Source organism: Vicugna pacos, chromosome 4 (assembly GCF_048564905.1).
Source record: "Vicugna pacos chromosome 4, VicPac4, whole genome shotgun sequence".
In the NCBI taxonomy this organism is placed as follows: Eukaryota; Metazoa; Chordata; class Mammalia; order Artiodactyla; family Camelidae; genus Vicugna; species Vicugna pacos.
The window spans coordinates 60,106,693-60,124,635 of NC_132990.1; the positions used below are offsets into that span (position 1 = coordinate 60,106,693).

Here is a 17,943-nt window from a genome sequence, read left to right on the forward strand (position 1 = left end):
CTTAGGAAGGCAAGATAATTTTCCCAAGATCCCAAGCTGTACAAGGCAGACAGGGCCAAGTCTCAAACTCCAAATTTTCTCTCCTTTCTCAGTACCTTATGCAGCCACAGTACCCCTATGCTAGCATATCAGACTCCCTTAGACTTTCTCAGGAAGTGCACAGTATTTTCCAACCTCTTTGTCTTAGCTCAAGATATGGCTCCTTCAGCCTGGAATGTTATTCTCGCTCCTTGACGTTTCTAAAGAACTGTGTTAAGTATTTTTCATATTATGCTTCATACTAGTTATTTACATTTATATATAAACCTGCCTCTACACTGAACTATAAGCCCTGTGAGGCCAGGACCATATATTAGCCACTTCATTTTTAAAGCCTGCTAATTGAACTGGAAAATGTGTGGGAGAACAAGACATATTAGATGGTGAGCGTCAAGGCAGAGACCCGCCAGGCCTGAAACCAGAGACCACCTGGGCACACTGGCAGTGCCGACAATTCTAACATCCCTCTTCTGAGCAAGGTCGAATGCCCCGGTGCCAACTATTCTCATCAACACTGGCCTTCATTAAATACTACAATTTACTGAAAGCATTATTTAAAACAAGATACGGCAGAAGTGAAAAATGGGGAGTTATAAAATATAGACATATCATCATTTTCCATTTTAGCCTTTCTATTTAGTCTAAGTAACCAGAACTGAAATGATACAGGCTGGATTTAGCCTTTCGACACAGGTGGGCTAGGCTGCACATATGACTGTCATTAAAACAGCCACACCGGGGCTGGGGCTCCGCGTGGCCGCGTCAGGACGCCCACACAATCACGTTCGCCTGCACAGCTACGCACAGCTTCCCACGTCTCACCCTCTGAAAGAGCCACTAGGATTCCTGGCACTGGCGGAGACTCTCTCAGAAGGCATCTGACATGTTGATTAACCGGCCAACTTTTGCAGCTTGAAGTTTCCCATGGCTGTGTCAAATGGTCAAGCTGAACAGTGTCAATGTGCTTTAAGATTACAGGCTGTTACCCCTTCATGAGTTGTCTTTATCCCCATGAAGATCAGATTCTAAGGATGCCTTAGAATTATAAAGCCCAGAATATGAAACCACTGAACAGCTGACCAGGTGAAAAGTCTCAAATGCTTACTTCCCTCTGTCAGAAATCTCCCTACCCACTGCTGAAATACAACTACAATGTCAACTTTTCCATGAACTGGCAGAGGATAATATTAGAAGAAAAACTAGCCCGCATGTATTGCCTTGAATTTCATTCCACTCCAAACAGTCATGTCACCCTAAATATAAAGAAAGAAACTACAGACTACGACCTTAAGTAATTTACACAATAAATTTCAGAACTGCCTTTAACAGAACTAACTGTTCTCTATTTTTGCATCTTACCCAAGAATCTAGTATGTCCTATTCAATGAACATCAGATTATTGCCACATTTTATACGCTACAGGAGATTTCTTCTGGAGCCATGTTGATCTTGTTATAAATTATATTTTTCCTTTCAGAGACAGTAATACAGTGGTAGTGCAGAATTAACATAAACTTTGGAAGCAAAGAATCTGAGTTTAAGCCCTAACTCTGTAATATGAGGGAAGCTCCACCAGATAATCATAGTACCAAAGTCACAGGGTGCTGTAGGAATTCAATCAGTTAATATGGACAAAGTGATGAGAACACATGGTAAGCGCTCAGTAAACATGAGCTTTACTGTTACTCTATTACAGTCACCTGACTCAGAGTGACAATTACAGGATATTTGTGAAAGGATAACAAATTCTAACAAATCCCAACAAATCCCAACCCAAGATCATCCTACTTACCTTGTGGCAACTTTCATACATGATACTACTTGGAAAAAATAAATCAATGAAAGAGAAACCTAACTGTCAATTCTGCTTCTCAGGAGCTCCTGCAGAGTGTGCTGGCAGATACAACTGAGGGCAGCTACAGACTTAATTTAAACTGCTGACGTTTCAAATGCAAAGGTAAAACGCACTGATTTTAGATCTACAGAAAGGCAGTGTTACCAGCTATCTACATCTTGAAATAACAGACCTGGGAACCAGAGATGATAATATTACTCTAGCATTAGCTCTATCATATAATCACACATTTATCTGTTTCCATGTACTCTTTCTCCGTCTTCTCAATAGTATTATAATTCCACTGGCGGACTTTGGGGTTTCTTTTGTATCTCATAGCAATGTTACATAGCAGTCAAATCATTGAGGCAAAGTGACATGCAGCTGAGAATTTAGCAGTGCATCTGACTTGACTCTTCATCAGCATGAACACTCTATGGTACGGAGGTAACACAGTCTAACGGCTGGTTATAGAGCACATTTGAGCTACCACTTACCAGCTGCAGGATCTTGGGAACCTAAAAAGCCCGTTTTACGTTCCCTAAGATGGCAATAATAAATTTATCTACCTCTTAGAATTATTTTGACGAATAAAAGAATATATACAAAGCACTTAAAACAATATTAGTGCTGAAAATATTTAAGGGGAAGTGTCCTGATGTCTCCAATTTACTGTGAAATGCATCAAAATAAGATGGATTGAGTACTTAATGCCACTGAACTGTACATTTAAAAATGGTTAAGATGATAAATTCTGTTTTGTGTATCTTACCACAATCTTTTTTAAATAAAAAAAAGAAAAATAATTAAAATAATACTTTTAAATGTGGCTTGAAAATGGACAGATGTGATAAAGCGAGCAGTAAAATATCACGTGTAGAATCTAGGTAGTGGCTGTACGAATGCTCATTTTCAACTTTTCTGTATCTTTTTAAGATTTTTATAATAAAATATTATGGGGAAAAACAATGCTGGCATCTAACGGTTTCCTTTTATTATCATCTATTAGAAATAATAGTCAGCAAATACTCAGATATCTAGTTCCTTTTTTTCATAGCAGAATTCTAAAAAGCACCTTTTTATGAGCCCTCTCCTTTCATTATAGCCTTTCTGAAACTGAAAGTGGTTTATCTGAAGTTCCTTAACTGATGTACACATGTGTGACTTTAAGTTAAATTATTCTAAGGTACCAACTGCCAGGTATTTAACCTCTCCTAAAGAAATATAAAAACCAAGTCAACAGGTATCTGTGGTTGAGGATTGGTGATCTGACCAAATGAAACAATGGAAAAGCAAGGACTGGAATTATTTAGCCCTAACTTTTCTAGTAGCTGCTAAAGCCAGTAAATTCCTTAACCAGAAGAACTACAATCATCTTAACAGGTACCTGATGTACAGGAACACACCGCATATATACAAACACATCAGCCACCTAAGAATTCCATTCTTCCTCTAGTTTTGTTCCCCATTCAAACTAGTAATTCAGATTTTAAGGTGTTTAGTGGAACAACATGAACTCAGATATCTCGCAGCCTAACAATTTAAAAAGTCAAACCACCTCACACCTGGGCTGACTACTATTAAAAATGCAGAAATTAACAAGTGTTGATGAGACCCTAGAAAAACTGGAGCCCTCGTTTACTGTTGGTGGGAACATAAAATGGTACAGCCACTGTGGAAAACAGTAAGCCAGTGCCACAGAAAAATTAAAATTGAATTACCATATAATCCAACAATCCCACTCCTGGAGATACAGATATATGAATATATCTATATATATATATATAGATATATTCAAAAAACTGGAAGTACAGTCTCACAGAGATGTTTGTACATCCATGTTCGTAGCAGCATTATGCACAATACCTAAAACATACAAACAACCCAAGTGCCCATCTTCAGACGAATGGATGAGAAAATGCGAGATATGCACAGAGTGGAATACTATTCAGCCTTAGAAAGGAAGAAAATCCTGTCACCTGGTACAACATGGATGAACCCTGAGAACTCTACGCCAAGAGAAATAAGCCGGTCACAAAAAGACAAATCCTGTATGCATCCACTTACATGAAATACGTAGAATGGCCAAAATCATAGAGACAGAAAGTAGAACGGTGGTTGCCAGGGGCTGGGAGGAGGTGCAATAGGGAATGAGGGTTTAGTGGGAATAGAGTTTCAGTTTTGTGAGATGAAAAGAGTTCTGGAGATAAATGGTGGTTGGTGATAGTTGCACAACAATATGAACGTACTTAATACCACTGGACTGTACAGTTATAAACGGTTATAATGGTAAATTTTATATTATGTGTATTTTGTCACAATAACAAAAAATGGAAGAAAAAAATCAGGGAGCTGATCTCCCCAGAAGACCTGGTGGTGCTCCAGCCTAGAACTGACAGACAGGCAACTGACTCTGAGGCTATCAGCCCAAGTCTCTCTCTTAATCACAGCATGAGACCTTGTCTACTCCGACTCTCCATCCAGCCCAGGGTCACACCAATTGTTTATTTCAACTTCAAAAGGAGAAAACACTACTGCCGCTCCACCAGGTTTGTGTCAAAGCAGCAAGGAACGTAATCACGCTAAGCCTGTCCTGTCTTCAAAACAAAGATAATTCCTACCTCTCTGCCTTACTAGGTTGTTAGGAGGACAAAAGTGAGATCACGTATATAAAAGTAGCTTTCAACTGCCAGGCACCAAAGAAACAGAAATTACGATGTTTATAATAGCTACTTTCATATGGAAATTCAGAGGGGGCTGTAACAACAGAAACTTCACAAGGCTTGCGACACCTCACCTCATTCCATTTAAAACTCACATCATCCCTAGATAACACCTGTCTATTGTTTTTGTCATAAACTGAAGGGCAGCGCTGAGGGAACGACAAACAAACACGCAAACAGGCACCCCAGCCTAAAGCTTTTCACCTCAACGCCCCAAACGCAATCAGAAATCACAGTACACGTCCTAGGAAAATTGAGTTTTTCTGCCCCCGGCGCGGGCCTGCGGCGCCCGGGGACTACACTTCCCACAAAGCACCGAGGCGAACCCGGGCGGCGGGCGGGGCGGCCTGCGGTTCAGGGTGACCATCGCTCTCCCCGAACGCGGATCGCCGTTCCCCGGAAAACTGCGACGTTTAAGGTCAAGTGTGCACTGGCTCTCCTGTCCGAAAGCGCTGTCGCTCCGAGGCTTCTCTGCCCTCCCGTCCTTCCTGCTCCACCTGAGGGTCACCGCCTGTTCCTGACCTTTCCGCTGATCTCTAGAGTGTCACAATAAGGCACCTTCTCCCCCACCCCGAAAGCTCTATTTCTAGAACTCGCCCAGCAGTTTGGACCAGGGGCCACGGAGGGGTCAGACGGGACGGCAGACACAGCCCACCACCCTGGGGCTCCGGCCGGCCCTCCGGCCCAGCCCCCGCGGGCAGGGGGCTAGGCTCCCCCTACCCCCGGGCCGGGGCGGATCGCAGACAGAGGTGGCTCCGCCCGGGGCTCCGGTTTCAATTTCGCAACGTGACGGTGCAAACCTGAGGCCTACAAACGCCCGCGGCGGCAGCGGCCGGCGCCCCGCCCGCCCGCCCGCCAGGCCCGAGCGCCCCCAGCCCCTCGCACGCCGCGGCCTGCCTGCCCACCCAGCCCGGCGCCCCGGCCCTCCCGCCCGGCCCCGACCGCCGCCCCCGGCCCGGCGCCGCGCCGGCCCCGGCTCGCGGCCGCAGGCTGGCAGTGGCACTTACTCAGCTCGTCCTGGGAGGCGGAGGCGGCGGCCGCAGCCATGTTGCGCCGGGGAGGGAGGGAGGGGCCGGAGGGGGAGGGCGCGGACGGGCGGCGCGGGGGGCTCGCCGCTCGCGGTGCGGCAGGGGCCGGGAGCCGCCTCCGGTCGCTCGCCGCCGGCCGCGCAGCGCCCACGAGGCCCGGCCACCGCCGCCTGCGTCCTCCTCACTGCAGGAGTCGCTCTCGCCGTCCCCCGCGAGCTCGCGACCCGGGCGCTCCCGCAGCCTGGCGCCTCTGCGGAGCCGCCGCCGTCCGTCGGCCGAGTCCCGGTGCGCCCGGCCCGCGCGGCGGCTCTGCAGCTCCGCGCCGCGCTCGCCCAACTCACGCCGGTTTTATATTTAGAAAGAGCTGAGCCATCCTCCCAGCGGCCCCCCCGCCGGGCCCCTCGCGCGCCCGCCCGCCCGCCCGCCCTCGCTCGCTCGCTCGCGGCTCGTCCTGCCCACCTGCCGCCGCCCGCCCAGCGCGCGGGAGCCGGCCCGCGAGCGCTCCCCGCGCGGACCCGGCACGCGGCGGCCTGCGCCGGCGGCCCGGCCTAGCCGCTCCTCGCCGCCCTTCCGCGCCGCCGCAGCCTGCAGCGGCCCCGGCGCGGCGCGGCGCCGACGCGCGGGCCTCTGACCTGAGTCCGAGCCGGTCTCCATGCCGGGGGGTGCTGCGCTCGGCGCCGCGACGTGGGCGCCCAAAAGCGAGGCGAGCGGCGGGCTCGGCCCCGAGGAGTCGCGCGCGGCAGTCCGTGAGGGGCTCGGCCGAGCTGGCCTGGGCTGCCCCGGCCGGGGGAGATCCTCGAGGCGGGGCCGGAGCTCTTTTTGTCAAGGTCTGTGGCTGTCACGTTGACTGGTCCCGACCTGGAGAAACACGCCTGTCCAAAGGAAGAGACGTGGACTCGGAGAAGTAGAGCCGGGTTCGGAGTCGGCGGGAGGAAGCCCCGCCCTGCGCCTCCCGCCGAACTTCTCGGCCCCGCCGCTGACTCAGTCCCGGGCGAGCCCCGGCGCCGCGAGCGGTCCCCGACCCGGCTCTCTTGGGCTCCTTTTTGTACATAAAGGCAGTGATGAAGTGTAGGTTTGTGATGTTCTTAGAAACAAGGACTGCCGAATGAGGGAAAAATCGCTAAGCCCTACTAAAAGTTTAATGAACCAAGGTTTTTAAAGTTCAAATTCAAGTATATATGCTCACATTAGATGTTTTGTTAAAATTTCTTCCTTGTTCCTACGGTCTTTTTGGTAACCAAAGTGATTTATTTGCAATACACCGATTTTAACTTTATGCCTTTAGTTTGTCCGTGAAGTCCCTTACGTGAAAAATAGCATGCAATATGGAATTCAAATTAAGGGGTTGTATGATTGCTGTACTTTGAGTAACGGTACTGTCATAACAAATTAGGTAAAAGATCAGATACTTCTTTTTTTTTTAGTGTAAGAGGAAGAAATCAAGATCCTAAATGGATTGAAACTGCATTTATTTCTAAAAGCAGAAGTCTGTAAAGCCCTGGTTAAGGCCTTGAAAAATGAGTATATGTCGTTCCAGATGTAACTTGGGCAAGTACAAGGTACTTACACCACATTGAAGACATTTATGTCCTTTATTGTTTTTATTATAGAAACTATACATGATCTTTGTAAAAATTTCAAATGATTCAGAATATAAGATTAAAAGGAAAAGGCCTTCCTCCCCCTCCCACCACCACACTCCGCAGAAAAAGCTGTGATTAATAGGTACAGTTCAGTGTGCATCCTCCAAGGCCTTGTCTCTGTGCACATATGTATACAGCCCCCAAAACGACTAAGCTGGAAGGGGGTTCAGACTCACGATAAAGTTCTGTATCAGTGTTTCCCCCCATAAATATTCTTTCCTATTAACAAAAAGCTCTATACCACCACCACTCTTTTTTGGTTTGATTTCATAGTACATTAAGTTAACAATCCCTTATTCTTTTCCTTTTTTTTTTTTTGACATTTTGGCTTTTTTGTTTGCTATTGACACGAAATCAATGCACAATGAACTATTTGCAGAGAAAATGCCAAAGTGTAGAAAGCAAAAGTTATCCCCTACCTCCCTGCCCACCATCCCCTCCTCTTACTCCCTGGAAATAATTCCTGTTAAGAGTTTGATGCATACAAACTTTCTGACCATTTTTATTAATACATAGAGTGATTGCACCAAGGACTAGTTTGGAGAAACATTGATTTCCCAAAATTTCAACTAGAGGTATCTAAAACCACCCCCCAAAATATAGAATCTAAGTTTAAAAAAAAAAAAAGTTTTCTTAGGCAATTTTAACTTCCAGACCACACCAGTTAGCAGCTCATAAGTTCCTCCTATATAGAAATTCGAATCCCACACGTATGCAAATCACATGTAGATATGTACACACAGATTTTATTTGCTTGGACAAGTAGGAATTCTACTGTAAAGTTGTTATATAACTTTACCCTTTTCACTGAACAGTCTATCACAGGTGTCCTTCTATATCAGTAATGATAATAATAGCTAGCACGAATTGTGCCAGGCACTATTTAAAGTATTTTCCTTGGATGAATTCATTTAATCCTTCCAACAATCTTATGAAGTAGGGATTTTTATGACACAGGATGGTTGAGGAACGTATCTAAAGTGCCACAAACTAAAAAGTGGGAAGCAGGGATTTGAACCCAGGCAGTGTGGATCCAGAATCTGTACTCTGATCTGTATGTCCAGAACTAGCTCATTCGTTTAAATGACTGCATAATAAGTACGTGGTAAGATTTAATCATTCCCTATTGATGAGCTTTTAGGTTTCTACAATTTTTTACTATTATAAAACATTTTGCTATTGTAAAACATTCTTATACATTTATCTTTATGAAGTCACATATTTCTATATGTAGACATGGAATTGTTAAGCAAAAAAAATGGCTTTAACATCTCCTTGTATATAGTAGTTTATAGCAGCTTACAATGCTGATTCTGATCACTACTGTTTAAGCTTTCTTATGGTTGCTTCTCCCTTCAGACTACTTACAGTATATTTTTCCCACTAAATAGCTTCATAATCTGACTAGACACTTTGGTTTTGAATAGTAGTCTTTTTTTTTTTTTTGGATAGTAGTCTTGAGATACTTCCTACCTAGAATTTACTTCAACTTTCAAAAACAGACAAGAAAGACCCTCATGCATTGTTGATGGGAACGTAAACTGGTGCAACCACTGTGGAAAACAATATGGAAATTCTTTAAAAAAAATTAAAAATAGAACTACCATAGTATCCAGCAACTTCACTTTGGAGTATTTACCTGAAGAAACAAAAACACTAATTCAGAAAGATACATGCACCTTAATGTTCATAGCAGCATTATTTACAATAGCTAAAATATGGAAGCAACCTGAGTGGCCATTGATGAATGACTGGATAAAGAAAAAATGGATATATATATATATAGGAATATTATTCAGCCATGAAAAAAGAAATCTTGCCATTTGCAACAAGACAGCATGGATGGATCTCCAGGATATTATGCTAAGTGAAATAAGACAGAGAAAGACAAGTACTGTATTATCTCACTTATAATATGGGCTCTAAAAAGCAAAACAAAACAAAATGAAAACAGACTCATAGATACAGTGAACAAACGGGTGTTGCCAGAGGGGTGGGCAGTGGAGGGCAAAATAGTTGAGGGGAATTAAGAGGTACAAACCTTTCATTATAAAATAAGCCACAGGGATGTAATATACAACATAAGGAATATTGTCATAACTTTGTGTGGAGACACATGGTTACTAGACCTTTCTTGGTGATCATTTATTTCATAAAGTATGCAAATGTCAAATCACTATGTAGTATACTTGAAACTAACATAATATTGTACACCGACTATATTTCAATTAAAAAAAAACAGACAGGAAGTAATTGAGAGAGGGGTTAACAGGGGGCAAAGAAGAGGCCACTGAGAAACTAAAACAATACATTGCAAAATCCAAGAACTAAAAACTTAGGTCTTTTACTCCTTAGAAGTCCTCTCTCCCCTCCTGTAGGCCCTACTCACACTAAATGTATGCTCAGTTCTAAGAAGGGGAACAAACTTGTTTTCATAGTCGAAGCAGATTAGAAGCAGAATATTAGAGAGCACTCTTTTGGTCAGGTACATGGATGACAAGTATTAATGGACACCCTAAAAACTAGGGAAGAAGCAGGAAAGCTATGAAAAAAAAGCTGTAAGAACTCAAAAAGCAAAGCATTCTGGGATTATTTACAAAGTACAAAAAGCACTTCCCACCCCATAGTCCCTGAAATCAATTCACTTGAAAACTGACAGTCATGGTGCTAATCCTGACATCAAGAAATGATAAAATTCCGAGGCTTCAGATATACTACAAAGGTACAAAACAGCTTGGTATTGGCACAAAAACAGACATATGAATCGATGGAACAGAATAGAGAGCCCAGAAATAAACCCACATACCTATGGTCAATTAATACTTCACAAAGGAGACAAGAATATACAATGGAGAAAAGACAGTCTCTTCAGCAAGTCGTGTTGGGAAAACTGGATAGCTGCATATAAATCAATGAAGTTCGAACTCTCCCTCACACCATACACAAAAATAAATTCAAGATAGCTTAAACACTTAAACATAAGACACAATAAATCTCCTAGAAGAGAACATAGGCAAAACATACTCTGATATAAATCATAGCAATGTTCTCCTAGGTCAGTGTACCAAGACAATAGAACTAAAGGCAAAAATAAACAAATGGGACCTAATCAAACTTACAAGCTTTTGCACAGCAAAGGAAATCGTAAAAAAAAATGAAAAGACAACCTGCAGACTGGGAGAAAATATTTGTAAACGCTGTGACTGACAAGGGCTTAATTTCCAGAATATATAAGCAGCTCATACAACTCAATAACAACAACAACAACAAAAAACACCCAATCAAAAAATGGGCAGAAGACCTAGAAAAATATTTATCCAATGGAGACATACAAGTGGTAACAGGCACATTAAAAATGTTCAATATTACTAACTATTGGAGAAATGCAAATCAAAACTACAATAAGGTATCACTTCACACAGTCAGAATGGCCATCATTTAAAAGTCTACAAACAGTAAATGCTGGAGGTTGTGTGGCAAAAAGGGAACCCTCTTACACTGTTGGTGGGGATGTAATTTGGTGCGGCCACTATGGAAAACAGTATGGAGATTCCTCAAAAAAATGAAAATAGACTTGCCATATGATCCAGCAATTCCACTCTTGGGCATATATTTGGAGAAAACTATAATTCAAAAAAGATACATGCACCCCAATGTTCATAGCAGCACTATTTGTAGTAGCCAAGACATAGAAGCAAACTAAATGTCCATCAACAAATGAATAAAGAAGATGTGAGATAGATAGATAGATTAGATAGATAGATATATAATGGAATACTACTCAGCCATAAAAAAGGATAAAATAATATCATTTGCAGCAACATGGATAGACCTAGAGATTGTCATACTAAGTCAAGTAAATCAGAGAAAGACAAATACCATATGATATCACTTGTGTGTGGGATCAAAAAATGAAACAAATGAACTTATTGTCAAAACAGAATCAGACTCATGGACATAGGAAACAAACTTACAGTTACCAAAGGTGAAAGTGGATGGTGAATGGATAAATTAGGAGTTTAGGACTAGCAGATGCAAACTACTATATATAAAATGGATTAAACAACAAGGTCCTACTGTATAGCACAGGGAAATATATTTAATATCCTATAATAAACTATAATGGAAAAGAATATGAAAAGGAATATGTGTGTGTGTGTGTCTGTGTGTGTGTGTTTTGTGTGGAACTGAATCACTTTACTGGATACCAGAAACTAACATAACATTGTAAATCAACTATACTTCAATTTTAAAAAATCAAGGCAGTATGGAGTATATTTTACCAAGCTTTTCATCTAAAATGATTATAATAAGCAATTTTTGGTGCCTTAAAAGATTAATTCTAAACAGTCTAGAAAATGCAGCTGTTTTAAAAGATTTGGTTATCCATCCCCAAAAAGCTCCAAACAAGCCAAAATTCTATATAAGTAAGTCTTATCTCATATTTGGTTTGGTTGCTGAAAAAATCAGGGACTGGATCCAATCTACCAACAGAGCCATAACACTAATGTTCTTCATCTCTGCTTTTTTCAGTCATTTATTGATTAAAGACATATTTCACTGCACAGAAAATTCTGTCATGACTCAAAACATTCCACTTTCTAAAAATCAAACTCAGAAATATGTCTCTAATCACTATATAGAATCCTTCCTCTGTTTTACTAATTCTTGTGGATTTAGAGAACAGTTTTCAAATCGTTGACATTTTTATTTTTAATTTCAATAACCAAGTAAAGCAGTGGGCTTGACACAGAAACTAGACAGTTATCAAATTGGGAGATAGAAGAATCCTAAAAGTCTGTCTTTCAGAGGAATTGAGAGGGAGAAAATACGAAAATTAAGTTATGTAGAAGCTTCAAACTTCTCTATTAGAAGAGTAAGTAGAAAGAACATAGAAAATTGTGGAAAAGAAACTTTTGAAGTGTCAATGGCTTAAGTGCATCTAGAAACGAATGCAATAGGCATAATTTGTTTAGAAGAGTCTGAGTCAATGGAGACGTGATTTTTGCTGCCTGCCTTTTCCGTTGATTTCCCCTGGAGTTTAGACAAGGCTGGAGCTCCTGCCACCATGTTGTGAAAATGAAGTGACCTACAGGTGAGTGAAACAGAAACACAGCAGGAGGCCAGGTCCCTGAATGTATTGTGAGAGTTAACATGCAAACTATCGGCCTGATTCCAATTTTAGTATTGAATGAGAAAAGCAAAATCCTGATTAGTTTAAGCCTTTATTTGTATTTCTTTTTAGGGACATAGAATAGATCCTCATTATCGCCTTGAAGTTTTGCACCACTTTCTGGTCATGGCAATGAATTCCTATTAGCACCTTCAAGTTTTCCTTTCCTTGGTTTCTATCTTACAGATAGTGCCGATTAATTCCCAACCTTGGGCAAACACCTCCATTCACTTTATTTTTCCCTCCCAAACATCACTGGAAAAAGGCAAAAAACTGACCTGGTCCAATATAATACTACACCTTGCATTTCAGAGAGTGAGTCAACCTTTCCTCCTGGGGTAGGATCTACCCCTATACCAGAAGATTCTATCTCCTCCGATTTCCTTAGAACAGAGATGTCATAGTTTTTTATTTACAGTTCTCCCTCCAAAAAATTTGAAAAATGATGTAATCCATTCACATATTCATACATTTTTAAGTTTGCATCTAAAATCTTCCCTCATAACTTAAATAATTGAAAATTAGAAATTTTGACAATGTATCCTGTTGTAAATAATAGCATTTAAAAATAAAAGCCCGTCTGTCACTGAAAAACATATAGAATTTAATTAAGATTTTTTTCTAAATAAGATATTAATTTGATGCTCACCATCATCTATTTAAAAATACACGAACAAGTTCTTAATCAGAAATTTTACATAATTGCATTTTCTTCTTGAACTTGTATTTTAATTTTACTTCCCCACAATAACTTACACTAATGCAATATAGTTTTAATCTTGAAAGTCTTATTGTCTACTTTATCATCCTTTTCTTCAACAAAGATATGTATATAAATTATTTCTTTAAAAAATCTTTTATGATTATTTTAAAAATTATGACCAAGTAATCATAACTAATAGTACACAACTTATCAAAAACAACAAAAAGGTATTACATTTGTAAAGCTTCAACTATTAGTGATTAGCATATTTTTTATGTTACAGCTTTTTAGAGTTATTAAATATAAAAAGTAAAATTTTATTAGAAATGTATCTCTTAGCGAAAAGGACAGAGGCTTTTCTACAAAAAAAAAAAAAATACCCAGTTGCTTTCATTCACTTCCTCATTACCTACTTTGATACATCAAATTGTCCCTTTGATGGTAGTCGTGGAGTTCTTCCTCTGAAGGCAATCAACCAGAGTGAGACGAGATGGCTGAGAGGTATGGCTTGCTTTTGTAAAGTGAGAGAAGGGCCTTTGTGAAATAGGACACCTTGATTTTAGAGGCATTCTTAAACAAAGCAGTTTGAAGAAAGAATATAAATGATCTAGAGATGGATACTCTTAATCCTATCCATGCCCATATATTCCAAGAAAATCTTCAGGTCCTCCCAGAGGACCCTTGTTCCAGAACAATGCATCCTCAGTGTTCCTCCTTCTTATCCTTTTCTGTCCCTAGTCTCTTCTTTGAAAAATAACCTCCCCAAAACATCTCTCTCCGATCTCATATTCAGGCTGCACCTTTTTTCTTTCCTCAAACCCCTGGACTCCCCTGAAACGAATTTCTTGAGGATCAGCCAACTGTAAACTCTGGTGGACACTTTTTCATCCCAACCTGATTAGAACTCTTGACTCCATCTTCCCTTTTCAAAACTTTGTTGGTTTTCCTTATACCACTCTCTCCTGATTCTTTTCTGCTGATCCGTTACCTTCCCTGACTTCTCTTTCTCTGTCCCCTCCTTAAAGTCAGCATTTCCTTGGGGTTTAACCACAGACCACTTCTCACTTTACCTGTTCTTCTTTGTAATCCCCACTCCCTCATCTCCAATTACTAAATAACTCTTGCATGTCTCTCTCCGGGTAAGTCTCTTGGATGTCTCTACCTAGATGTCCTACCTGTGCCTCAAACTCAGTGTATCCCTGACTGAATTTTTATCTTCTTTCTCAAACCTGCTCCCTGTATCCCTTAGAGAATATAGAACCAGCATCCAGTTGACCAAACCAGACACCTGGGAGTAGCCTAGGATCCTATCTTCTCTGTCACTTTCACTCACTCTCTACAGACTGTTACTCAGTAGTATCAGTAGGGGTGGGGTTTCTCTGATTCCTGGCATAGAAAACAACTCATGTACATACAAAAATGTTTGAAGAAGAGTCCTGGAGTTGTTCACAGAAACAAAGAAAAGCTAAATGTGATGAAGGATAGGAACAGGGCAGATCCCAGGATCTCTGAACAGGAACTTGAAGATCATCCCCTAAGGAACTGCAACCAGATGGTCCAATAGCAACGCAGCCTTTCATTTCTGGATGTTGTGGAATAAAAATTATAAGCCCCAAATTTTGATTCAGCCTTGGTTGAAATTAAAACAAACCATAGGTTGAAATTATAATAGATGAGAGGTAAATAATCTTGTTGACATAAATTCTTTACGAATCCAAGGTACTCTGTTGGTCTAACATTTCTCAACAACAGAAAAAGAGACAATTTGGAAAATATTTTTGTTCTGATGACTAGAGGAGTACAATAAATAAGAAGTTAACTCTTAAAGGGACAAAAGTCCATGTTTAAATTTCCAATATATGCATGCTCTATTTATTGTTATTACGATATAGTTTCTTTAATGTTTAATAAGGAATGAGAGGCTCCTGTCTTAAGCAACTGAATTATCTCATTCATGCAAATAAATGAATTCACTAGCCTTAGGTGCACTGTACATACTATGTGGGTACTTTTATCAGACCAGGGGTATTTTGAATGACTCTTACAGCTGTAGAAATTAAAGTGACCTCTTACATAGCTGATTCAAACACAAAACCAAGTTTCATTTCTTTGACAATGTCAGGTTTAAAATCCTGGGATGGGAGTTGACTGATTTAGCTTAGATCACTTGTCCACCCTGTGGTGGGGAGTTGGGACTGTTAATAGAAGAAGGGGAATGGGAAAGTGAACAAAAAGACAAATAATAGTAACCACATCCCACTGGTCTAAATAGCAAATATTCATTCTCCTTAAAATAACTCTAAGCCCCTCACTTCCTCTCTATGCCTTGCCTTGGTAAGTCCACTTTCTTTAAGGCATCTTTTGGTAAAACGAAGTCCTCAGTCCTCTGGCTTCTGGCTTCTACACTTTACCATGAAAATGACCACCATTGTTACTCTCAAAGTTTACCAGTGATTTCTCATATTATATATATTACATTTTTTAATTGAGATACAATTGACACATGTTGTCTTTTTAAGTGAGATACAATTGACATCCTGTTAGTCTTAGGTATCCAACACAATGATTTGATATGTGTATATATTATGAAGCGAATCATTATGAATGATTTGATATATGTATATAAAATGAACTTAACCACAGTTAAGTTTAGTTAACATCCATTACCACACATAGTTATAAATTTTATTTCTTGTGATGAGATCTACTCTCTTAGCAATTTTAAAATATGTAAGACAGTATTGTAAACTAGTCACCATGCTGTGCATTACATTTCTAGGACTTTATTACCTTATAAATGGAAGTTTGTACTTTCTGACTTCCTTCACCTATTTTGTCCACCCCCATTCCCTCGTATGATAGTGGTTTTTCAAGCAGCTCATCCCTGCTGACATCTCTCAAACATCAAATATTTCTTGCAACTCCATCCTCTCTTGTCATCTTTGACTCATTTTTCTTCTTTATTTCTAAAGTGTACCTGTTTCCACCATCACCTCCCCTTCCTGTTCCCTTTTTACCTTATTAGCAAACTTCTTCTCTAAAAGACTAGCTACTAAATAGTTTAGGCTTTGTGGACCATACACCTTCTGTCACGTACTCAGCTCTGTCATTATAAGATGAGAGCAGCCATAAACAATGGAGCATGGCTGTGTTCCAGTAAAACTTTATTTACAAAAACAGTGGGCTGGATCATACTTTGCCCATCCCTCATCTAGGATAGTCCTGAGAAAAGGAGACTGGGAGGTGAAGGTTGGGAACTTGCATGTCTGAAAACGTTCCTAGTCTACTGAAACATCCAGGATGACTGGGATAGAATTCTAAGGCGGAAAGAACTTCTCATAAGTTTGGAAGCAATGCTCAATTTTTTTCTATCTTCTACAACACTTCATTTCCTTTAGCTCAGCTAGATCCACTAGCCTTCAGAGGTAAGGCTTTGCTTTGGCTTTTATTCAGGCTCACAGAGCTATTTTGCTCCATTAATAACATTTTTTTTTAATTTCTAAAAAGAAAATCTATTTGAAGAAATTGACTATTATCTTTTCCAAAGTCTTTTCCCCAAAGAATACCTTTTCCTAGAATTTGATACCAGGAAAAGGGTTTGAATCTCAGGGAAACTTCTACACTGCCTTTATGAGGCAACAGGAATTAAGGAACTCATTGTGATTTATTTCTTGTCTTGATGGCCCATCAAGATAAAAAATTGCTTTAAACTCTCATGCCATATTCAATTCATTTGTCTACTCAGATTTTAATAAATGGAAATAAGTGTGAAGGAAAGGAGAAAGGGAAGGTAACTATTTTGGCAGCTATTGCAATATTCCAGATGAAAAGCAGTAGAGATGAAAAGTTGAATTTCAAATTCAAGAGACAATTCAAAGTCAGATGGGATATAGGGATTTAAGAACAGGAAGATCAATCCTGAGGTTTCCAGTTTAGAGAAGTGACAGAGCAGACAATCTTACTAACCAAGGTAGAGGGATAGGTTTCACGACTAGGGAAAAGCAAAGAAGATGGGTTTTGAATATGTTGAGCTGTCTTAGCAAACATTATTTATTCCCACTCCCCTCCCACCAACTTACTTTGTTTTTTTTAAACTGATGTATAATCGATTTACAATGTAATGTTAATTTCTAGTGTATAGCATAGTAATTGAATATAGTTCCCTGTGCTGCACAGTAGGACCCTGTTGTTTATCTTTTTTAAATATAGTAGTTTTGTATCTGCAAATCCTAAACTCCCAATTTATTCCTCTATCCCCCTCCCCACTTTCCCCCTTGGTAACCATAATTTTGTTTTCTATGTCTGTAAGTCTGTTTCTGTTTTGTAAATAAGTTCATTTCTGTCCTTTTTAAGATTCCACCTATAAGTGATGTCATATGGTATTTTTCTTTCTCTGTCTGACTTACTTCACTTAGTATGATATTCTCTAGGTCCATCCATGTTGCTGCAATTGGCACTATTTTATTCTTCTTTATGGCTGAGTAGTATTCTGAAATATATATATATATACATACCACACACCATAACGTCTTTATCCAATCGTCTGTCAATGGGCATTTAGGTTGCTTCCATGTCTTGGCTGTTGTTAATAATGCTGCTGTAATCATTGGGGTGCATATATCTTTTTGAATTATAGTTTTCTCCAGGTATATGCCCAAGAGTAAGATTGCTGGATCATATGGTAGGTCTATTTTTGTTTTTTTGAGGAATCTCCATACTGGTTTCCATAACGGCTGCACCAAACTCCTGCACCCTGCAGGGGTAGGGAGGGACGGGGTTTCAATTTTGTCAGTAAAGACA

General features: G+C 40.5%; 1 protein-coding gene across 4 annotated transcripts in view; it reads right to left on the reverse strand.

Moving 5' to 3' along the window:
• Positions 1-6,560, reverse strand: part of ECPAS (Ecm29 proteasome adaptor and scaffold) — an 88,365-nt gene extending 81,805 nt beyond the window's left edge. For 2 of the 4 annotated variants that reach the window (XM_072959908.1, XM_072959906.1), the window contains exon 1: positions 6,257-6,560. In XM_072959908.1, the coding sequence (XP_072816009.1) occupies positions 6,257-6,278 (22 nt within the window). In that variant the 5' untranslated portion in view covers positions 6,279-6,560. Of the gene's footprint in view, positions 1-5,603; positions 6,041-6,256 lie in introns of those variants that run through there. The other 2 variants (XM_072959904.1, XM_072959905.1) reach the window with 2 other exon arrangements.
• Between the last annotated feature and the right edge of the window lie 11,383 nt (positions 6,561-17,943).